The following is a 25,149-nucleotide window of genomic DNA, read 5'->3' on the forward strand; positions in this document are numbered from 1 at the left end:
CTGTTTCTAATATGGAAGTGGGGTGGGGGCAAGCTTTCAGTTTTGGCAAGTTTTCAGCAGGAAAAAGATTCAGTCAATAAATCATAATACTGGACTGCATTATTTTTTCCCCAGTCTAATCACATGCACACAAAATGTGGACTGTATCTGGTATGCACAACACAAAACATACTGCACACAAAAAATTCACATTATTTCCTTTGAAATGCTCAGGAGGCCTTTGCAGCTACAAAGACAAGAGAACTTTCAGGAATTCAGAAGTCACAGTAACATAATCTTCCTTGAAACTGAACTGGAAAGTATAAGAATGTGAAAAATGATAGTTCTCTTTCTTTGGCACAGAAAAGTGGCTTCTTATTCTGATTAGTTTAAGGATACACAAGGTACTTAAATTTCCAGCATAAAGTATAGAAAAGCTGGGTAAAATTATAATACAAAGAACAGGATGAATACCTCATTGGTGTAATTTGGATGAACCCAGAGGACTTACATCCAGAATGCATTTACTCAATAAGTGCTTAGAAAATTGATGTTAGTATGCTGATAATACAACACATCTTTTTCAAATTTCGCACAGATCTACAGAAGCCTTCAAATGAAACAGATAATATAAAGCTCTGTTGGATAGAAGGTAACACAATTTTAATACACTGCGGCCACAACACAATACATAGCAGGGTGTGCTTACGCCCACTATTTTAGTACACCTGTGTGTATCTGTGGCCACAGGGTGCCAAGCAACACTACTGTGATTTAGCCACTTAATTCCATTAGACAAGGGCTGCAGGCAGACCTACACGCATTCCATGTTTTATGTGTAAAATCCAGCTTCCTACAGATGCACACACAGATGACGGAGAAGGGGCTTCTCTGTGTGTGTGATATCAGGATGGGGCCATTTGTTGGACTACATGGGAATGCTTGACGAGGTACTCTATATGGTACTCTTTATTTTTAAAAATATTTTTTAAAATTGTATCACCAGTTTCTTGAAAACATGAATTAAAGGGGCCTAATTATGGTGAAAGTGAAATTATTGGTGAAAACAGCACGTCACAGTAGTTAGAAAATGGAATGCCTATGTTTTGGGGCCCATGGGCCAATTTGGAAACAGCTGGTTAATACAGTGGTACCTCTGGATGCGAACGGGATCCGTTCCGGAGTCCCGTTCGCATCCTGAAGCAAACGCAACCCACGTCCACGCGTCTGCGGGTCGCGTTTCGCCGCTTCTGCGCATGACGTCATTTTTACCGACTGCGCATGTGACGAAACCCAGAAGTAACACGCTCCGTTACGCAGCACACAACCTGAAAATACTCATCCCGAAGCTACTTTAACTCGAGGTATGACTGTACCACGGCCAACTAGATGCCTGTGGAAACCAGCAAGCAGGTTTCCGACCTCCTATTTCCCACCACTTTAGAGCACATGTGGGAAACCTGTGGCCCTCCAGATGTTCTTCAGCTCCGATCAGCCCCAACGGTCAAGGATGATAAGAGTTGTAGCCCAACATCTGGTAGATCCGGACCCGCTCAGAGGTCCAAAGTGGCCCATACAACTTCCAATTTATGAGGCCCCTTGTCATAATAAAATAATTGCCAACATATACCAGTATCTATATCAGTTAACAAATAAATTATGTATTTTAACAATCACACTTCTTAATTGCTTACTGTTGCAGCTCCAGCCTGAGAGACTGGACCAAAATTTGCAGAATGCTCATAAAAAGAAGAATTTGTGAAACTTATCAAATTCCAAAGCCACCCCCTTCCCTCAACTGGTCATGGGGTGGGACACAGATTCCCCAGCCTTGACTTAGAACAAGGAGAAACACAGTGGTACCTCGGGTTAAGTACTTAATTCGTTCCGGAGGTCCGTACTTAACCTGAAACTGTTCTTAACCTGAAGCACCACTTTAGCTAATGGGGCCTCCTGCTGCTGCTGCACCGCCGGAGCACGATTTCTGTTCTCATCCTGAAGCAAAGTTCTTAACCTGAAGCACTGTTTCTGGGTTAGCGGAGTCTGTAACCTGAAGCGTATGTAACCCGAGGTACCACTGTAGTAACATTTACATTGTGAAAGGATGGTGAGAAAAAAACAAAGGAACTTGCTGAACGGTGTTTCCTCTTTACTGCAACCGCAAAAAATATGTAATGAAATCTATTATGCAATTACACTGGATCAAACAAGAGGAAAGGAAAGGAATAACAAAGCCAAAGCAACCCCATAAGAATAAATTATTGCACTACTTTTTTGTTCAGGTTCTAACATATGAAATAAAATTGTCCAAGCAACTTAGGATCAAACTATCAAGAAGCTAGTTCAGATGTCTTTTTCAATAAGCAGGATACATACAACTTTCATTTTAAAAGTTCATCAAGCTAATTCCCAAGAGTGAAATATAAGACACATCACTACCTTGAGGCCCTTCATTATTTTAAGACAGAACCACAAAAAAACCCCTGTGCCTCAGTGTTGTTACACACTAGCTTTTAAATTCATTTTTCCTGTTCAACTTCCACAGAGAAGTCTGTGTGTTTTTAGCCTATGAAACCTAGTCCCATCACATGTGGATATCTGCAAAGGAACCCCAGCATGGGAGCAACTTCTTTTGCCTATGCATGGGCTCCACGTGATCCGTAGCACCATGCAACTGTGTGTCCTCTTGCATGTGCAGCTGCTTACATGTTGGAGTTCCTTGGCAGAGGCTTCCTTGCCAGAACTACGCATGAGGAAAGAGTGCCAGAGGCAGCGCTAGCAGTTCAGCCCTACTCCAGTCTCACCACATGAGCGCACTACATGTGAATTAAAGCAAGAACACAATTTAATGAGCTCCTGATGGGCCACCATACATGTGGGTTTCCCTTGCCAGGATGGGAGGGATTGCAAGTTTTTCACATTTGCCTTTCACCACAAATATGATTAGCTTAACAGTATTGTAATGGTCAGTCTCGGCAATCATGGAAGTTACAGTTGAACAACAACTAGAAGGCCTCAGGTTCCCCATCTCTGCCCTAAAATCTCCTCCTTAAGCTTGGAGAGGGGGATACACTATTTTGTGCCTCTAACTTTCACAAGGAATCAGAAGTTTTTCAGGAAATGTTAGCATCTTTGATTGAAGTAATAACCTGCTCAGGTGTTCTGTGTTCTAATTTGCTTAAGAACATTACCTGGTGTGTGGAAATCAGCACTTTGGAAAATGGGCAACCTTTGATGATATATTATAGCCTTATTTTGGACTGGCACGAGACAGCATGACCCCAATGACCCCAATAGGGTAGGCTCTTGGTCAACAGGCTTCCCCAAAACATTCACTCTCTTCAGGCACACTTGTGAAGAACTATAAATGAGTGATCAATAAAATCATGCTGCCTATAATGGAGCAGGAGGACTGAAGGTAAGGCATTGTACCTTGATCAGGATTTTTAAATAAATGAATAAGAAGTCTTTGTCTTTGCTACTCCCAGAACAGAACGTGATGTTAAGGCCTTAATGGAATTTGCAAACCAAATATAATGATTCCTTCCTTTTGTCCACTTTTCTTCTCTCTCTTTCTCTCTGCTCCTTGCTTTTCTCTCTCCTTAGGTCTTTCTTTTTGTTTTCTCTTCTCCTTTCTGTCCTTGTTCTTTTTATATTAAATAGCTGTTTTATTTCAGTATATTATAAAAATATACTTGATTTATTTATTTATTTATTTAGTCAATCAATAATTAATTATAAGAGGGGGAAAGACATTTGGTAGGTGAGAGCAATATTTCTCAAACTGTGGGTGAGGGATCAACAGCAGGCCTCAGCACTGCAGCCTACGAAGGAGGTCCTCCTGTAGCTTTTGGTTGAACAGACCCCATCAGCAACAGCTCCAAATGGAGTAGCAGTAAACAATGATTACAAAAGTTGCTGGTATTGGTTTCTCTGTTCAGTCTGCCTGCTCCACTTAATACCCACCTAGTCATATTATGGGAACAAGCGCAACTTCCAAGCTGTGTTCAGTTCAGAAAATGCATCATAATAATCTAACCTCAAAGTAATTAGGAAATGAGTGCCTGAGGAGAGTATTATTATCTCATTTCTTGAAGAAAGGGAGAAGATGGCACCCCAGCAGAAGGTGTTCAAAGGTTCTCCTGACTACCGTCTGTTTCTGGCCCACCCAGAAAGAAGGTGAGATCCAGGAGTCTCCCAAATCCGTAAGCCTGAGGGGGGGGGGGAGTGCACTGTGCATTGCATGTTGGGTCATTTTACAGCAGGCAACTACTGTGCACTGGAGCCAATCTCTCCCATTCAGAAGTTCTGGCGCTGCCTGCTTGCCTACCATACTGATCTGTTGGATCCAGGGCGACAGGCCCTAAGCAGTAGAAGCAAGGATAGGGACAGAGCAGATTTGCCTTTGAAAGTTTAGAAATCATTGTTTTTATAGTACAGTGGTGCCTCGCTAGACAAAAAGAATCCATTCCGCGAGTCTCTTCGTCTAGCGGTTTTTTCGTCTTGCGAAGCAAGCCCATTGACGGCTTAGCGGATTAGCGCTATTAGCGGTTTAGCGGCTTTTAGCGGCTTATCAGCTTAGCGGATAAGCGGAAAAGCGGCTTAGAAAAAGGGGGGGAGGGGAAAAAACCCGCAGGAACTCGCAATACATTTTAGTCTTGCGAAACAAGCTGTCAGGGGCTCAGGAGCAGAAGCACAGGGAAGAGGGGAGATGGAGAGTGAAGGGGAAGAATCTGAGGGCAGCGTAGGGGAAGATGACAGTGGCCCGAGAGATTCCATGAGCCTCTCCAGCGAATCGGAAGATTCACAGAAGGGGGCTCCGATGGCCAGGGCAAGGGGGGTCCCGGGGGGGACGCACCAGAAGCTAGGGGCCAGCAGCGACTCCCAAAGCAGCAGCTGGAGATCGGGACCAGTTTCCCCACCAGAGCGTAGCGGGGGGGAAGAGTCCCATGAGTCAGGGCTGACCACGCCCCTATCGCTGAGTGAGGGAACGGAGGGGAAGTCAGATCCAGCTAGCCCCCCCGAGGGGGGAAGCAGTGACAGGAGCAGTGTAACGGTCAGGAGGAAGGTGGCCGGGTGGGCGCGCGCGCCAAGTTCAAATGTACAGGCGCGCGGGACAGCAGGGAGCTCGGATTGGGAGCCAGGTCCTAAAGCACGCCGGAGGCAGGGGGAAGAATCCGGGGACTCTTCAGCATCAGAAGAGTCCAGAAAGGGCAACACCCCGGCGGGCAGACGGACCCAGAGGAGGAAAGAACAACGGAAGAGGTGGAGTAAGGCTAGAGTCTTAAACTGGTGTCTAGGGGGAGGAGACTCAGACGGAGCTTCGGTGGTCTAGGGTTTAAGACGTAGAGCTGCGCGCTACGGCTTTGGAATGGAAACTGAACTTCAATAAAGACTTTTGTATATAACCACGACCTGGCGTTGGTCCTCTGTGAGCTGGGACCTTGGGCAGCTCTGACACAAGCCCATAGGAAATTCGTCTTGCGAAGCACCTCCAAAACGGAAAACTCTTTCGTCTAGTGAGTTTTCCGTCTTGCGAGGCATTCGTCACTGCTTTTTAAAGCTGCTTCTTTGTTATTAATAAAGCTTGGAATTGATGGTGGCGACTCAAGTGGTTTGAAATGGTGACAAAAAGGTTGTTTGTCACACACAAACAACCCTTTTGTCACCATTTCAAACCACTTGAGGGGGGGGGGGAGAAAGAGAGGGAGAAACAATGCAGGAAGAGATAATTGCAAACTGCTCTTAGAAAAAGTGTTCAGGTTTTCTACCACCATCCTTTTTGGGTGTGTTTGTTTTAGAAATCATCTTAGAAATTGGCATGAATGCTGCATTGTTGTTTTCACTGTTCTGTATGCTTCTGCTTTGTTTTGTTTTGATTTGATTCTTTTCCAAATTGAGAAGAGTCACAACAGCCCCTAAATTGTTTTAAAGGGAGAAATTGATGCTTTTGAATTATGGTGCTGGAGGAGACTCTTGAGAGTCCCATGGACTGCAAGAAGATCAAACCTCTCCATTCTGAAGGAAATCAGCCCTGAGTGCTCACTGGAAGGACAGATCCTGAAGCTGAGGCTCCAAGACTTTGGCCACCGCATGAGAAGAGAAGACTCCCTGGAAAAGACCCTGATGCTGGGAAAGATGGAGGGCACAAGGAGAAGGGGGCGACAGAGGACGAGATGGTTGGACAGTGTTCTCGAAGATACCAGCATGAGTTTGACCAAACTGCGGGAGGCAGTGGAAGACAGGAGTGCCTGGCGTGCTCCGGTCCAGGGGGTCACAAAGAGTCAGACACGACTAAACAACAACAACAAAATGATCTGCCTTGAAAAAAACAGCAACAAACAATACACACCAGTTAGGGACATCAAAACTGAGCACTGATTTGGCTCTCCCCCCCCCCCCATGATAGATGGAAGAGAACACATTAAAAGATAATTCTCTGCAAGGTTGTATTTTTTTTTTCTCCTTCATCCCCCATACTTTGCTTAGTGAGGTTACTTTCTGTACGTTTTGATAATTACCTTCTGCTGGTTTCAAGAAAACATTTCATGTAATAATAATAAATTGCTTTCACAGGCTTGCTGAGCAGGTTGATTTTCTCCGGTGAAGAAAGTTCCAATATATTTAAAGATTTCTGGTTTTAATGTTTAGAGAATTTGTAGGTATGTAGGTACTAGTCTGGGGTGCGGGTGGCACTGTGGGTTAAACCACAGAGCCTAGGACTTGCCGATCAGAAGGTCGGTGGTTCGAATCCCCGTGATGGGGTGAGCTCCCATTGCTCGGTCCCTACTCCTGCCCATCTAGCAGTTCGAAAGCATGTCAAAGTGCAAGTAGATAAATAGGTACCGCTCTGGCGGGAAGGTAAACGGCGTTTCCATGCGTTCCTCTGGTTTGCCAGAAGCGGCTTAGTCATGCTGGCCACATGACCCAGAAGCTGCACGCTGGCTCCCTCGGCCAATAAAGCGAGATGCGCGCCGCAACCCCAGAGTCGGTTATGACTGGACCTAATGGTCAGGGATCCCTTTACCTTTACTTAGGTACTAGTCCACTTCACTTAACTCAAATGGGATTGAAAGGCAGGGAAACCAAATGGCTGCTCCACAAACCAATTTAGCTGCTTTACTTGTATTTTACAGCAGCACCCTTACGATGTCTACTCAGAAGTAAGCCCTATTGAAATCAGTGGGGCTTACTTCCAGGTAAGAGGGGATAGGATTGCATCCTTAGCTTACTGGAGTGATGTATAGCCCAGAATAATTCCACCGGAGTTCAAAGGGACTACAGTGTACCTCGGGTTACAGATGCTTCAGGTTACAGACGCTTCAGGTTACAGACTCTGCTAGCCCAGAAATAGTACCTTGGGTTAAGAACTTTGCTTCAGGATGAGAACAGAAATCGCGCGGCGGCAGTGGGAGGCCCCATTAGCTAAAGTGGTGCTTCAGGTTAAGAACAGTTTCAGGTTAAGAACGGACCTCCGGAACGAATTAAGTTCTTAACCCGAGGTACCACTGTACTCAATTAATTATTTTTTTACTCTCAACTGTGTAACAATAGGATCAACAAAATGACACTTCCTTGGGTCCAAAATTATACTTCTGAAATGAAGAAAGCTCTGGCTAAGGTCTGGGTTTTTGTGTGGAAGGCCTCTGAGAACTATTCAGTACCAGTACTCAAAACAAATTTCTGAGGTTAGAATTATTTAATTCCAAGTAGAAACATCAGAATCCTGTGGCAAATCAAAGACTAACAAATTCACTAAGGCAGAAGTTTTCATGGACTCAAGTCCACTTGCTTTGCCAGTTTGCAAGAACATAAAGGAGAACTTATAAGGTGAGAGTTGAGTGGCAATGAGATTTAAAAAATCCAGGCAGTGATAATCAGAGTTTACATGTACTTTCAATAGGCACCCCTTTTACAGTAGCAGACCGGTGATAATTGGTGGGGCCAAGAGGAAGGGGCCTGGTTTGTGCCCAAAGAAACCTGGAGCGGGCCCGGCTCACACTCCTTTATCTATCCTCCTCCAGACAAGTGAAAAGCATGATCAGAGTTGATACCAGAGGACTGGCCTGGGAAAGAGAAGCTCCTGGGGTTGAGGCCTTTGGCAGGATTTTGAGTTGTATCCATGAAAATTATGGCTGATGTGGAAAAAGCTTCTCTCTCTCTCATGTGATTATAACACAGGGTCATCCAACTATAGAATTCGCCACAAGATGTAGTACTTGTTGTCTTTTGTGATTATACTGTGCAACTGCCCTGAGGTTTTTATAAAGGGTGCCAATCAAATGAAACACAGGTAGCCGCCAACTTCAATGGCCTTCAAATAGGACTGGACCATTTAATAGAGAAGAAAGCACTCAATGGCTCCTAGTGACCAGAGGGTCATGACACCTCTGAAGATGCGCTGCTGGTAGTCCTATGCGGCTGTGCGCCTCGGAAGGCATGTGCTGCTCATGCTGCTTGTGGGCAGAGAGAGCTGGCTGCCCCTGGGAGAACAGGATGCTGGACTTGGCAGGACTGTGGTCTGATCCAGCAGGGCAAGATTAGACAGGGCAAGCACCACCGCCACACATCATCTGCCAGGAGTCCTAAGCCTTTGTTCTGAGATGAACATCAGCTCTTGTAAATCTCACTGACGTGGCACAACATGTCTTGTTAACTCTCGGGTGATAGAACAGCACATTGCCTTATGAACACGCGCAAGAGATACACTATCTGTCTGGGAAAGATCATCTGCTAATTGGTGAAATAAAAAAGCCTTACTGTTCCAGGGCTTTGACATTTGCTTTTGTACCATTGCATGAATGTTCAAATTGTGTGCACATACCAGGCCTTTTATTTTAAATTAGTTGGTACCGCAGAACATGCTGGGAGAAAAACCTAGCAAGATGCGATAGAACTGGCTGGAGATAAAGCTGAAGTTTGCGTATTAAGGATGAGAAATGCCCTTGGCTATTTGCTCGGTGTGGTATTTATGAGCAAGACTTGGCTTTCCTGAGAGAAAGTTTACAACAAACAGCAAGGTTAATCGTTCCCAAAGCATTTTCAGAATTTCCAAATATTTACCTCAGAGAACCATATTTGTCACTTTCTGTTCCAACAGACACATTTGAGCAATGACAGACTTTTTGTGGGCTTTGATTTATACTACTTACTGTTTTCAAACTGAAATGGGGAATCTTGAATGCTTACTATCATGAAATAACATTAGCACTGCATAAATAGGTGTCCTAGAGTATAAATTTAAGTCAGTGTGACAACAAAGTCTCCTAAGGATAATTCTATACTTGCTCAATTAACATCAAATGGAGGAATCATATACAGGCACACATTTTAGTCCCTTCCATTTCAATTCCCCTCCATCTGTTTCAACTACCTGTTCCCACCTCCTGAAACATTCACTCTAACCCACAAGGAGACAGAAGAAAAAGCGTGAGGGGAGAGAGAGGGACAGACAGAAGAGGAACAGGACAAACGAGGGAATTTGGTAGTGGGGAAAGTGCATCTTTCCCTTTGAAAAATCAGCAGAGCAAAGGGATTCAGCTCAGAAGCAGATCACACCTGCCTTTTTGGTAGACAGTGATAAATAATGCCGGATAGCAGGGCTGGGAAAACTCTTGGAGAGCCGTTGCTGATTGGAGTAGACAATACTGGACAAAGTGAGAATAAAGTAGTTTAATATGTTCATATATAATGTCCTAATCACGCTAAAAATTAGAATTGGCAATTGGAGGTGTACTAAGAGCCTCTAAATGAACCATAAACAAATATTTAAACAGGAATTGCTCTAATTATATGACAGTTCCCTATAATAGTCCCTATAATATTTCTCACACTACATTTTAGTCAATAACACTGTACATTTCTCTGGCAAGTCTTCATTGCTGAATTTAATAAATGCTGCATGTAAAATTTTTAATATGCTTTTATTATAATGTTTACATTTTAGTCTGCACCTAAAAATGTGCTTATTGCAGCACACTGCATGAATAAATGGACAATTATTTCTCAGAAGCATGTAAAAATATGTAGTGATGTCAGCAGTATTAAATTCTAGTGCCAAGTTAGGAAACAGCTACATTTAGTTCACCTTTAAAAAAATCAATATTATACTAATTTTAATAAGAGGGGAAAGATTTGCTTTATTCTTAGTTCAGACATGCAGTCATGTGCAAGGTAACTCAATACCTACTGTAAAAAAGAGGAACTATGAAAATGTTTTACAGCTGGTTTTAATCAGCTTCCTTTGTTTAACATTAGAAACTAACCTCCAGAAGACATATACAAGCTGCACATCCTACAGGTAATAGCATCCAGATGGGATGCTCTTATTGAACATCATGCTCAATATCATAAAGAATATACTGTGAAACAAGCACCTTGGCCTAGACCTTGAAGTTGACTTACTCCTGGTAATGCTGCAGCTCTTTTCTTCACATACACAGAAAATATGCTGCAGCAAAGAGGCATTTGACTCACACCACGTCCAAGCAGTTTTCTGCAGTGGTACCTTTTAACTTTCCAATGATGTCCTTATTTCTCTAGTGAAACTATTGCCAATATTTGCGTGTGTCCCCTACCCACAAGCCAAAGTGCTGTGGATATACATTTCAGCATGTTATCTTACTCCTTTTCTGGATCCATTCCCAGCTCTTGATGGTGGATTAACTTCATCTGAAGAATGATAGGAGAAATTGCATTGCTAGGCAGCTCACCAGTTTCTGACACTCTGGGCAACTCAGTTCTTCTGCCTCGCAGGGGCTCAGGCGATCCAGGTGTCTACCATTGCCAATTGTTCTATGGGAACTGTCCTGTGGGATTCCTCAGAGCGCCACCTTTCACCTTGTATTATTTAAAACCTATTAAACTGAAATGGAGGAGAGGCCGTTGCCTTCCTCATGTTGGAGAAGGAAGATCTGAAGCAGGGAGCCTCCTCCTCACATATATAGGTTCCTTGTGCGGTTTAGAAGCCTGGTCACGAATGATTATATATCACACATGGAGACTACACACGGACACCAGGCTTCTTACTTTAATCTGATCTGTCCCTCTCAAATGTATGAACTGCAGGGGGACTGGGGGACTGAGATGCAGCAGAGGTGGCAGGCCTGCAAGCACTGCCCCCCCCCCCCACCATAGCTGCATGGGGATGAATCAGTGCTCAAGTAGGAGTCTATGTTTCTTCACTCTGATACCCCAGATGTAATGGTCCCAGCTATGCGGCAGTGCCTAGAAATTATGACAGGCTGGATAACTACTAACTTAAGTCCATTTATTTCAGTGAGTCCACTCTGTTTACAACTTAGTCAGATATTATCTAGAACTGTGGGGGGGGGAGAGACCAACACTTGAGAATAGATTAATAAAAGCAGGCAATAAGGAATGTAAGCAAAGTTTATTTGTAGCTTGGAAATTTGGAGATTCTGATTATGAGTTTTTATTACACTGGTCATCGGGAGGAGGGTGGGGGGCTGCTGGGAATAAGAATTTAGCAGAAAATCTCAGAAACTTTTAAAAGTTTGAGCCAACAAAGATTGAGAATGGAAGGGACAAAGAAAAGACAATGGAGATGTTTTTTTTTTTAATAATAATTTTTATTAAGAATTTTGTTGATACAATAGAGAAAAGACAGAATAAACAGAAAGTAAACATAAGAAAGAACAAGCATAAAATTTAACATCTTGCAGTACCCATCCTTTCTTCATCCTTTGGACTTCCTCACATCTCACACTCCTGCGTTCCAAATTTATAATGCTTTAACCAGCAACTTGTCACCTTATTTCAATTCTTATTAAACACATTTCCAATGTTTTGTCCCTAATTTTGAAAATTTTTATCTAGGTCTTAAATATCTAATTTTAAACACAATGTTTATTCAAAATTTATTTTTCTCATAAAATTCACTCATTCTCATAATACTATCAACTAACTTAATGGGCCCTGTTAGTTTCAAATCTCTCATCCTTCTTAGCACTCATATAGTTTACAATGTTTTTGTAGATAGTCCTTAAATTTCTTCCAATCCTCTTCCATGGCTTCCTCTCCCAGGTCTCGGATTCTGCCGGTCATTTCTGCAAGCTCCATATAGTCCATCAGTTGCATCTGCCATTCTTCCAGCGTGGGCAAATCTTGAGTTTTCCAATATTTAGCGACGAGTATCCTTGCTGCTGTTGTTGCATACATAAATAATGTTCGATCATTCTTTAACACCCTCTGGCCCACAATGCCCAGAAGGAAGGCCTCTGGTTTCTTGGGAAAGGTATACTTAAATACCTTTTTCAGCTCATTATATATCATTTCCCAGAAGGCCTTCACCTTAGGGCAAGTCCACCAGAGGTGAAAGAACGTTCCTTCAGTTTCCTTACATTTCCAACATTTATTATCGGACAGATGATATATTTTTGCCAGCTTGACTGGGGTCATGTACCACCTATATATCATTTTCATAATATTTTCTTTCAAGGCATTACATGCCGTAAACTTCGTACCGGTGGTCCATAACTTTTCCCAGTCAGCAAACATGATATTATACCCAATGTCCTGTGCCCACTTTATCATAGCTGATTTAACCGTTTCATCCTGTGTATTCCACTTCAGCAGCAAGTTATACATTCTTGAAAGTAATTTAGTCTTAGGTTCTAACAGTTCTGTTTCCAATTTCGATTTTTCCACCTGGAATCCTAACTTTTTATCCAATTTAAAAGCCTCTTTAATCTGAGCGTAATGTAACCAATCTCGCACTTTATCTTTTAGTTTCTCCATACTCTGCAATCTCCAATTATCTCCATCTCTTTCTAATATTTCCCAATACTTTGGCCATTTGACCTCTATATTGGGTCTTTTCACAGCTTTAGCTTCCATAGGTGATAACCACCTCGGGGTCTTGTTTTCTAATAAGTCTTTATATTTTGTCCAGACATTAAACACTGCTTTCCTGACAATATGGTTCTTGAAATTCTTATGAATCTTAACCTTATCATACCACAAATATGCATGCCAACCAAAAGCATTGTTAAATCCTTCCAAGTCTAAGACATCAGCGTTTTCAAGAAGCAGCCAATCTTTCAGCCAGCAGAAAGCTGCTGATTCATAGTACAACCTTAAGTCTGGCAGGGCAAACCCCCCTCTTTCTTTAGCATCAGTTAGTATTTTAAATTTAATTCTGGGCTTTTTGCCCTGCCAGACAAATTTAGAAATATCTCTTTGCCACCTCCCAAAACACTCCATTTTGTCCACAATCTGTAAAGTCTGAAAAAGAAACAACATCCTTGGCAATACATTCATATTTATAGCAGCAATTCGGCCCAACAAGGAAAGTTTCAATCTTGACCAACTTTCTAAGTCCCTCTTAATTTCTAACCAACACTTTTCATAATTATCCGTAAATAGACTCAATTTTTTTGCTGTTATGTTCACCCCTAGATATTTTACTTTTTTCACCACATTTAACTCTGTCTCTTTCTGAAAGCTTTCTGACTCTGAAGTTGCCAAAAATTTTTTCCAGTACCTTAGTTTTTTGTTTATTTAATTTGAATCCCGCCACCTGACCAAACTCTTGAATCAGCTGTAATGCCCTTTTCGTACTAGATTCTGGCTCCTGTAAAGTCAAAACTAGGTCATCTGCAAAGGCTTTAAGTTTGTACTGTTTCGCTCCGACCTGAATTCCTTCCACCAACCGGTCCCCTCTAATCATATTCAAGAGCACCTCCAGGACCGAAATAAATAACAGAGGGGAAATAGGGCAACTTTGTCGTGTTCCTTTTTCAATTTTAAACTCTTCTGTCACCACATTGTTAACTATCAATTTAGCCTTTTGTTCTGAATAGATTGCATCTATCCCATTTTCAAATCCCCGTCCCACTCCCATCCCTTCCAAGTTTTTCTTCATAAACTTCCAAGAAATATTGTCAAAGGCGACAATGGAGATGTTTTGAAGCTTTTAAAATGGGGTTTCACCCCATGTACATATTTTAGCAGATACATTACATTAATTAGATATAATGTACCTTGTCTTGAGTTTTATGATGGAAAAAAGGTCAAATATACCAGTAATTGTGCTAAAATATTCTTTTAATGAACAACTTCTGACTACAATCTGTGTCCAGGGCAGCTGTTTACCAGCTCCATCTGGTACGCAGGCTGCGACTACCCGCCTGCGCACTGTCTCGCCAGAGTGGTGCATGCTCTGGTTATCTCCCGCTTGGATTACTGCAATGCACTCTACGTGGGGCTACCTTTGAAGGTGACCCGGAAACTACAACTAATCCAGAAAGCGGCAGTTAGACTGGTGACTGGGAGCAGCCGCTGAGACCATATAACACTGGTTTAGAAAGACCTACATTGGCTCCCAGTACGTTTCCGAGCACAATTCAAAGTGTTGGTGCTGACCTTTAAAGCCCTAAATGGCCTCGGTCCAGTATATCTGAAGGAGCGTCTCCACCCCCATCATTCTACCCGGACACTGAGGTCCAGCGCCGAGGGCCTTCTTGCAGTTCCCTCACTGCAAGAAGTGAAGTTACAGGGAACCAGGCAGAGGGCCTTCTCGGTAGTGGCGCCCGCCCTGTAGAACACCCTCCCAGCAGATGTCAAAGAGAACAACAACTACCAGACTTTTAGAAGACATCTGAAGGCAGCCCTGTTTAGGGAAGCTTTTAATGTATGATGTATTACAGTATTTTAATATTTTTTTGGAAGCCACCCAGAGTGGTTGGGGAAGCCCAGCCAGATGGGCGGGGTATAAATAAATAAATAAATAAATAAATAAATAAATAATACAATTTCTCTGGGTTCCTTTGCTGCACATGCAGTAACTAAGCACAAGGGACACACAGTTTCCTCTTGTGGCACCACCAAGGTTATGGAACTCGCTCTCAAGGAAGGCCCACTTGGCTGCATCTCTGCTCACTTTCTAGTGAGCTATAAACACACAACTCTTTCAGGGGGAACTGGGGGTTATTGTGCTATATTTCTCAAGTTTTTAAAAAATAAGATTGGTAGGTTTATATTGAAGAGTTAAAAGCTTGGCAGCTTGATCTAGCTAGTCCCAACTCCCAAACCTGTTATGCCTCATTCACATGTCACTAGCATTGCTCCGAAAGGTAAATAAATTAAAAAATACAGAGCTCCCATCGGAAAAGGGGAAAAAAAGTTTTTTTATTTACAGTTTCTTATTAATTAACAAAGAGGGCTTTGGATTCTGAGTCTTAATGGTGGAAGTTTGCTTTATGGCTGCATTGTGCAGGGAAAGGAAGGAAAAGAGAGAACAATAGGAAGGGGCAGAACTTGATGGGAAACTGCAAAGTGCCTTTTCCTTATCTGCCCTGTGCTTACTGAATAAAGTTGTTTATATCCAACAGGACTAAGAGTGTTAAATTATGACTGATTTTCTTTTTAGCTGTCCATGTTTATAATTCGTAGATGTAATTATTACAATGTGAATTTTCATTTTATTGGCTGCTCTGAGTATTTCCCTGGCTCAGAAAAGATGGATAAAAATATTTTGCTTGTGTTAGCATTCTAGTATCAGTGGTACAACAAAGAGAGGAAAGAAGGAAGGAAGATGTTTCACTGTAGCAATGAACCATGCTAAGCTATTTTATACTAAATCTGTGAGAGCATTGACTGAATGTATAATTTACTTATTTTTAAAATACTGAAAGGCATAAAAATATCAAGGTTAATAAATAGAGGCCCTTCCAGGATATATTCTGCTCCCAAATATATGCTAGTTTAATTGTGTCCCTTTTAATTTCCTCAGCTGATTTTGCTGAATTGTCAAGTAATTGTCCTACTGAAAGAAGAAAGAGGGATAATATTTCAAATAACTTTGTTAATCTCCTTAGTCTCTTAAGAGAGAACCCTTTTCAGTATCAAATTTTATTGCATTCTTAGAATTTACAAATTGATTGGCTGCTAAGTTTAGCCTAGTTGTCTTTTCCAGTTAGAAACCTTCACACAACAGAAGAAAGGCATCATATTTAACTTGACATGCAACAAATGAATGAAAGTTCGTTTTGCTGATGTGGTTTCCCCCCTTCCCCTTCATGCTCCAGGTGCAAGAGCCTGCTGAAATTGCTGCGCCAGGCAGTTATTTTAAAGCAATTTTTGGTTCAGTGTTTTATCAAGCCCAGGAGTAAAATATTCTGGTACTACTGCAGTTTCACAAATCTCCTTTTAAAGTTAGAGCTCTGAATAATTATAAATATAATTATAATAAAAGGGCCCAAAGTAACCATAAGACATTTAATAACATCAAGCAGAATGTTTTGGAGCAATCTAAATAGGTTTGATTTCTACATTGCGCTTCGTTGTGCTGTTGCTCTGCAGCAGGGATGGCCAGCGTGTCCCTGAGCCAGGCAGGCTGGGGCTGAAGGGCAGGCAGAGGCCCAAGAACCGGAGAGCCAGAAGTTAGCAAGCTCGGCTCCACAGCACGCAGAACGCAGAAGAGAGCGGGAAAGAGAGGCGAGAGAAAGCGGTGTTCATTTACTGCCTAATGGACTAATTCAAGGAAAAAGTTAATAATGGAAATGACATGTCTCTCACATGGGGCAGGGATCCGCATTGGACTTTAATTCCCTTTTAAGTAGTACTGGGTACCCTACCATTACCCCGAAGGAGGCACCCGCGCCTGCCTCCCAGGGAGTCATCCAGCAGGGGGGCTCGGGCAAGTTGCCTGCATGTGCCACCACTGTGGTCCCCTGCACGGCTTTCCCATGGGATTTCCCAGGGTCGTCAGCAGCCTTGTCCAACACCAGTGGATTCCTTTCCACAGGCACAGCCAAATATTACTACATATAATACAGACTTTTATTTACTCAGTGTTATCAGAGGCAGATATTCAACCTTGGGGACAAAATAAAAGTATCGCTCTTAAGTGGCCCATAATAGTAATAGTATAACTGCTTCTCTCCCCACACCTTCAACACTCCATTATGTAACTTGGCTTCCTTATGCATCATTTTTATTTTTTCCCCTTTTGAGGAAATTCAGATGAATCTGTACCAGCAATACATAGGACTTAATTTTTTTTACACTCGTGAACATTATTTTTTTGAGAACTAATGGAGTTTCTCTTTCAGTGTAGGTGAGCAAATCAGTAAGCAATGTCATTATGGTGCACTTTTAAAAGGTGAGATGGAGCATTGTTTTGAGTACGCTATCACCTTAACCATGCAAGCAACTCATTAGCAAGAAACTCAGAAACAGTGAACACTAGGTGTCAGTGTAAGAAATGGAAAAATACCAAAAACCTGTTGTTTCCAATCAGGTGGATAAGCTAAAAAACCAGAACCAGCTGTGACCACATTTGCTTGTAACTGCATAATACTGTTAACAAGCCAATCTTCCTTAGAAAAACTGATTCCCAAACCATCAGGTTCACTTGAAATCAGATAAGTTGAGTATTAGAAGCTACAATGATTTCTCTCCATTAAATGCCGCTGAAGTGGTTGTTAAAAATACATCCAAGTTACAATGATTTCTCTCCATTAAATGCCGCTGAAGTGGTTGTTAAAAATACATCCAAGTATTAATTTAATCCATCAATACTTGTCAAGGTTGCATGCAGATGGCAGCGGATCCTACCATTATAGCACTAAACAGGAACTGAGGGGAAAACTACCTTGAGGGAGAACAGTGACACAGTTGTCTCAGTACTCTAGCTGGTAATGTGGAATATGCTACCCTATCACCCCTGCTGACCTGGGTCCAAGTTTGGTCCGGTGAACCTAACTTTGTCAAACTGTCCATCTGAAAAACTACCAGTCTTGAAATGACATTAGCTATAAGTAAAGGTAAAGGTACCCCTGCCCGTACGGGCCAGTCTTGACAGACTCTAGGGTTGTGCGCTCATCTCACTTAAGAGGCCGGGAGCCAGCGCTGTCCGAGGACACTTCCGGGTCACGTGGCCAGCGTGACGAAGCTGCTCTGGCGAGCCAGCACCAGCGCAGCACACGGAAATGCCGTTTACTTTTCCGCTATAAAGCGGTACCTATTTATCTACTTGCACTTAGGGGTGCTTTCGAACTGCTAGGTGGGCAGGAGCTGGGACCGAAAGACGGGAGCTCACCCCACCGCGGGGATTCGAACCGCCGACCATACAATTGGCAAGTCCTAGGCACTGAGGTTTTACCCACAGCGCCACCCGCGTCTCGACATTAGCTATAGTGAGTGCAAGATCTCCATTTGGGCACAAGTAGGATGTGGGTGGTGCTGTGGGTTAAACCACAGAGCCTAAGACTTGCTGATCAGAAGGTCAGCCGTTCGAATCCCCGCGACGGGGTGAACTCCCGTTGCTTGGTCCGTGCTCCTGCCAACCTAGCAGTTCGAAAGCACGTCAGAGTGCAAGTAGATAAATAGGTACTGCTCCGGCGGGAAGGTAAACGACATTTCCGTGTGCTGCTCTGGTTCGCCAGAAGTGGCTTAGTCATGCTGGCCACATAACCTGGAAGCTGCACACCGGCTCCCTCGGCCAATAAAGCGAGATGAGCGCTGCAACCCCAGAGTCGGTCACGACTGGATCTAATGGTCAGGGGTCCCTTTACCTTTACAGACCAGATGGAAGATGAGGGTACGTCCAAAAATAGTAGCACTGGGCAGAGTTGCCCCTTCTGCATCTGTAGCACAACTTCTGCCATGTCCTAATGAAATCCCATGTGTGCTGCTTCCCTGCTACACCCCCTTGGCTGCAGCTGGCACAGGCAGGGAAACAGCAGAGTAATGAGACAAGGAACTGGACCAAGAAGGGAGGGGGACAACTTGGGATAGGGCTGACATTGTCAACAGCAACCCCACATTTCTTATAATGTGCAGCTGTTACAGGTTTAGGGACAGAAGACTACCTCTCCCTCCCTCCCTCCCTCCCTAAGAGATCTTCTCCTATTTTTTATATTTGGGACTGGGAAAGAAAAGCTAGATTACACTTCCATTATATCATAGAAAATAAGTTTAACCTATCCTGAAGTGGATTGTTGCAATAGGTAATAAGCATTATCCAAACAATTAGCAACTTTGGCTGAGAACCTATTAGTCATTTTGATGCCATCTAGAGATTTAAAGCCCCCCCCCCAACAATATGTGCTTTACACAGTTTAGCCATAGTACAAATATAAACAACACAATGACTTAATTCTGGCCTTTAGATATGAAATCATCAGTTATTTCATTTATTTTGAATTAGTACGTTTCTCAAAAACTGATAAATACAACTTATAGCACAATCCAAGTGAAAATATAACCCTGAATGCTACAACCTCCTGACAAATGAAAATATTTATTTTTGTAAGGTTTCTGAACCTGCTGGGTTGATTCTGCACCATGACAGGTGCAGCACAGGTCTTCATCACTGCAGTTATATTGTTAAAACTGTACGGTAGGAGCAGAATGAATACTCCAAGGGTTTTGCCCAGATGGTTTTTGTGACCTCCTTCATCCATTCATGTAAACACACCATATTTTCCGGTTTGCTGAGTTGTATATACACTCTACGACTTTGTACTAAGCCTGAATGTTTAGTTAGCCAGAAGATTGTTTCCATCCTGTGATTCATTAGATCCCTATGGGATCTCTACTTCCTTTATTTTATACAATCACAAATTATATTAGTTTGTCCTATTTTGATAACCCCTTTAATTAATGTCCTGCACAGGAAGCTTTATTACTTCTTCAAACAATCTCATAAAACAAGGACTTTTCCTGGTCCTGGGTTGGCAAGAACTGACAGCTGCAAATAACTTTCTTACAACAGTTGAGCAGGATTTCTCATGTTTTGCTTAATGCTAGTTAATTTCTGGTGATGAATTTAACACATTGAGCTCCTTTTCTAAAAAGATCTAGATGAAAAATAAAAGCCTAATAGGTATTTAACAAAAACAGAAAAGCTACTCATATTTTAAAGTATTAAAAGATATCCTCTAAAGCTGAATCAGACAAAAATGGTATTTTTTTTCCTAACTGTAAATGTCCCATTCTGGGAAGAGTAAGTTGGATTTCCCTCTGACCACCAGTAGGAGGCAGCGCAGCCTCTAGACTTCACTCCTCTGTTGGGGAGCCACCCCTTAACTCCCAGACTGAATTGCAAAGAGCAGGAAATGTCTCCAAACAAAAAACCCAGTATAGCAGATGCCAACATGGCTAACCCTGGGAACTTTCCAGAGAAAATATCTGGAAATCAACATTTCATGTTGGTTGCTGCACATTTGGTTATTAACCAAGAACTAGAAGGATTACCCAGAATGTGACTTTAGAGGTATGGTAGGAAAAGCTACTATTTATAGCAGTATCATAAAAATTAACACATCATTAAAAGTAACAAAGAGGTAAAGCTACTCTTGAGAATTTTGAGGCTTCTTGGAGGCCATTTCTTATTATTTGCAAGAGGTTTTGAGACGAATGTGGAACTATTAAGTGTTGCTTAAAGTAAGAGGTAGTGATGTATGGAAGTGAGAGCTGAACCATAAAGAAGGCTGATTGCCGAAGAATTGATGCTTTTGAATTATGGTGCTGGAGGAGACTCTTGAGAGTCCCATGGACTGCAAGAAGATCAAACCTATCCATTCTGAAGGAAATCAGCCCTGAGTGCTGACTGGAAGGACAGATCCTGAAGCTGAGGCTCCAAGACTTTGGCCACCGCATGAGAAGAGAAGACTCCCTGGAAAAGACCCTGATGTTGGGAAAGATGGAGGGCACAAGGAGAAGGGGACAACAGAGGACGAGATGGCTGGACAGTGTTCTCGAAGCTACCAACATGAGTTTGACCAAACTGGGGAGGCAGTGGAAGACAGGAGTGCCTGGCGTGCTCTGGTCCAGGGGGTCACGAAGAGTCAGACACGACTAAACGACTTAACAACAACAAAAAGTAAGAGGAACTTATTAGATACTCCTAAAGCAGGAACTGAAAAGAAATGCTTCTTAGTCTGATGTCTTTGATGAACTATCTTCCTCTGACCTGCATTTTCAGAAGGGTACATGTGTATTCTCACTTCCCGAAGGCCAGTGTTGTTAATGTTAATTTCTCAGAGAACATATGTGACTACGCATGTGAGAGCTGAATGGGGTTTGCATGCAGGAGGCACAGAGAGAGAGCCAATCTGAGTTTTTCATCTTTTGAATGTAGCAACTGGAGTTTTCCCCACTTTGACCTGTCTGTAACAGCATGGGCATAGCCAAGGGGGCAGCTGCCCCCCCAACAATAAAAATCAATGAAAACACTTAACTAATTGAGGTTCTGCCCACCTCCAACAAAAGCTTGTGCCCCGTAAGCAAAGTCCTGGCTATTTTTTTTATTATTATTTTTGTACCCCGCCCATCTGGCTGGGTTTCCCTAGCCACTCTGGGCGGCTTCCATAGAAACCAAAAATACACTAAAATATCACACATTAAAGACTTCCCTAAACAGGGCTGCCTTAAGATGTCTTCTGAATGTCAGGTAGCTTTGACATCTGATGGGAGGGTGTTCCACAGGGCGGGCACCACCACCGAGAAGGCCCTCTGCCTGGTTCCCTGGAGCCTCACTTCTCGCAAAGAGGGGACTGCCAGAAGGCCCTCGGCGCTGGACCTCAGCGTCCGGGCACAACGATGGGGGTGGAGACGCTCCTTCAGGTATACTGGGCCGAGGCCGTTTAGGGCTTTAAAGGTCAGCACCAACACTTTGAATTGTGCTCGGAAACGTACTGGGAGCCAATGTAGGTCTTTCAAGATCGGTGTTATGTGGTCTCGGTGGCCGCCCCAGTCACCAGTCAAGCTGCCTTGGTTTGACTCCTGCTGGTATTTGAATGAAATAGACAGACAACTGGCAGTGTTACATGTGCTTATAACACTCCTGCATTTGTAAGAAATCCATCTTTTAGTGTGGTGGAACCTCCACTTTGGAACTGCCTGCCTCAGGCAGGTGCGCTCCTGCGCTCTTTTCAGAGTCTGTTTAGCAAAGCCTATTCAGATATTTAGAATGCTAATGTGTTTTTAGTTTATTGCTGTTTCTAAATTGTTTTAATGTATTAATTGCTGTTATTAATAATATTGTTTCATTCTTTTTGTAAACAGCTTTGAGGTTTTCTACAATCAAGAGGTATATACTTTTTATGAAATTAGTAAAATCAAATTAATTTTTTAAAGAACAAACAAAAAGAACAATCTTCTTACCAAATGAATCAGCTGAGTGTGGAGGATGTCTTCCACCAATACTGCCGACTCGTGGAGAGGCCTGCGAGCATCTCCCAAGGAAAACCTGAAAGGCAATTATTTTGAAAGTTACTTAAGTGTTACCAAAAAGTTTTTTAAAAGGTATTAAATCACCGTGCTCTAAAAGAGTAGCAGAGAGGAGGTAAGGCACACAATACAAGTGGACTGTAAGATTATATCACATTACAAATTAAATATCACAACTAACAGGAGAGCTTAATGTGACCTTATTGCACAAATGAACTCCCAAGTACAAGTTGGGCCATTTTTTCATAGTCATAGACTGAACTGTAATTAAGTTTGGGCATTTATATCCCACTCTACTCTTCAACAGGTTCTCAGGGCAGGGTTACATAATCAAAATACACAACCAAAAAAGCAGAAAAAATGACTTGGGAGTCGAGGTAGAAGGTGCATCAAATTAAAACGGTTTGGCCTGAGAAGATAAAAAGGCTGCATACCACTTAGAAAAGCTCTGCTGCGAGTACAAAATGGTGGCAGAAAACTGTTTGCTTTCTGCCATCACAGTCAATAACAAACTTATCTGTGCTTGTTCAGACTTTCAGAGAGCTTCCAGCTGCCTGCCAACTTGCTTCATTGCCCTTAACTCAGATCTATACCAAGGAGCGCAGCAGATTCTACTCTGTGGGAAAGGGCACTGAGGAGCTTCTATGTCAACCACCCGAGTAATTCTCTACTCCAGGGCCATGGCAACCACAAGCTCCCTGGGGCTCATGGGGATTTTCACTGGACGTCATCAGCCACCAGAGGAAACTATTCTAACAGGCATCCTAATCCTTCAGAGAGGAAGGGCTGCCATTTGCCAACAGGAAATGGATCATGACAAACCATGAAATCACCCAGCCACCTTCCATTCTGCTGAGAAAACCAAGAGTGTGTCCTATTACATGCATTCTGCTAATGGGACAACTTTAGGGTTGTAGTGGTGGCCATCAAGACCTGAGTTACCCCAGAAAAGGTAAATGTGGCACAGATGTTGAGGACTGCCAGGAGAACAACTTGTCTTACAGGTCCTTAGCATTAAATCTGAGATAACTTAGATCTGTCCAGGGCAGAATACTGCTGGGAAGTAAGGTGGGGGGTTCACCAGCAGAATCTCAAAGTGTCCCAACACAAGATAGGGACGCTCAAAACTGGCACCAACTCAGAGAGGAGCCTGGGGAAAGAATCCCTATAGATCTGGACTATGGAACCTTTTTATGTTAATTACTGCAATCCCTTGGGAGAAATCTTTCAGGAGCCACCTAAACAAAATAAGTATTAATTAAGAAACATTAAATAAAAAATAAAAACCACTTTCCACATACTGAGCTATCTTTCATAACTGAATTAAATGAAAAATAACAACTAATGTCCTTACGTAAGGCAGAATTGCTGACAAAGTAAAGACTGATTCTGCATGCCTCATCATTTCCTGTAGGGCAGGGGTAGTCAATGTGGTAACCTACAGATATTGCAGGACTTCAATTCCCTTCATTCCTGACCAATGGCCATGCCGGCTGGAGCTGATGGGAGTTGGGAGTCCCATCAGATATATAGGAAGGAGGAGGGACTGGACTGGAGCAGAACACCAAAGCTGTAACATTTTTGTCAAGGAGAAAATTGTGGAATGAGGTTCTGTGGGGACTGGCCACCACTGGGGGAGGGCATAGTGGACAAGAGGTGTCTTGATTAGCAAGCCAATAGCAGCACATGGAGTTGGAAGCTGCTGGAATAGGGGAGGGAAGTGGCTATAGATGAGGGACAGGATGTGGATGGGGGTTGCACAGGAACTGGAAAGTGGAGGTTTCATTAAATTTAATCAGAGGTCCTTCCACTGGCGTCTTCCACATCAATGCTGTGTTCCCCCCTGCAGTGAAAATCTTCAAGTGTAGCCCTAGCCACCCACAAGGCCGCCCAGGCACACAACTCCAACAAGGTCCCAACATATAAATATGCGTTCAGAAAAAGAAGACATGGTTTAATAAACTGACTCGTCTAACACTCCACAGCTGAAACTGTTCTTTTCCTATTTTGAAAAGATGAATGGTCTGATCGCCCAATCTGCTTCTAATGGTCTGACCAGTAGTACTAATCAGTAGCAGATCCTCCAAGTGTCTCTATTTTCCGGGGACAGTCCCAGATTTACAGAAGCCATCCCGGTTTCTGATTTGACCCTGGAATGTTCTGCTTTTTCTTAGGGCGCCCCTATTTTCATGGGAGAAGGGTTGGAGGGAATGCAGTAGTACTACTGGATAGAACAAAGTCACAACATTGCTTTAAAATGTTAGCAATATAAAATGGAATAAGATCTGTCCTAAGAAGATTGAACTGACAGCAAGACATTCTCAGAAGCTCCCTCAAGGGAAAGTGTGTTAACACAGATAAACCCTGATTGGAGAATACCAGTTATTCCAGCTGAGCCTCACTGCCAGCAACAAACATCAGAGAAAAGATCTTTTCAGGACACAGTCCCCATTAGGGAACTCAGTTTTAGGAGTTAAAATGGAATAAACAACCTCACTCCATTGTGATTGTTGTTAGCTACTTCCACACTCTCATCAAGGTAGTTTGTGGAGTTCTTGCTTTTCTGTTCTGTATACAAATGGATCTAAAAGCATTTCAGTTTTCTTATTTTTAATCATAATGTTTGTGTTACTGTCTTTTGGTTTTAAAAATGCTTCCAGATGGAATTATTGTAAATGGAAAGAAAGTACTTCCTATGCCTCTGTAATATAAAATATGTTACCTTTTAATACCTTCTTTTGATCTGTCACATAAAAGTACCAATCCAAATGAAATACAGCAAATATGACAAAATAAAATGTTTTACCAAGTTACCAATAAAATGTTTTACCAAGTGTGTCAACAGAAAGTTATTGACACATTTGGTAAATATATGAATATGAACAACGCTTTTTTTCCCCTTAAAAAAATGCTTAGGGGTACTCTCATTTTCCTACTCATATGGAAATACTGCCCCTCAATGAGGCCAAG

The 25,149-nt window shown here is 42.6% G+C and overlaps 1 protein-coding gene across 3 annotated transcripts in view; it reads right to left on the reverse strand.

Moving 5' to 3' along the window:
- Positions 1–25,149, reverse strand: part of SUPT3H (SPT3 homolog, SAGA and STAGA complex component) — a gene marked incomplete at its 5' end in the record, with an annotated part of 232,500 nt that overhangs the window by 79,162 nt on the left and 128,189 nt on the right. For all 3 annotated transcript variants that reach the window (XM_079970024.1, XM_079970025.1, XM_079970023.1), the window contains one exon: positions 22,114–22,198. In XM_079970024.1, the coding sequence (XP_079826150.1) occupies positions 22,114–22,198 (85 nt within the window). The remainder of the gene's footprint in view (positions 1–22,113; positions 22,199–25,149) is intronic.

This window comes from Podarcis cretensis (genome assembly GCF_951804945.1).
Source record: "Podarcis cretensis genome assembly, chromosome: 3".
NCBI lineage: Eukaryota > Metazoa > Chordata > Lepidosauria > Squamata > Lacertidae > Podarcis > Podarcis cretensis.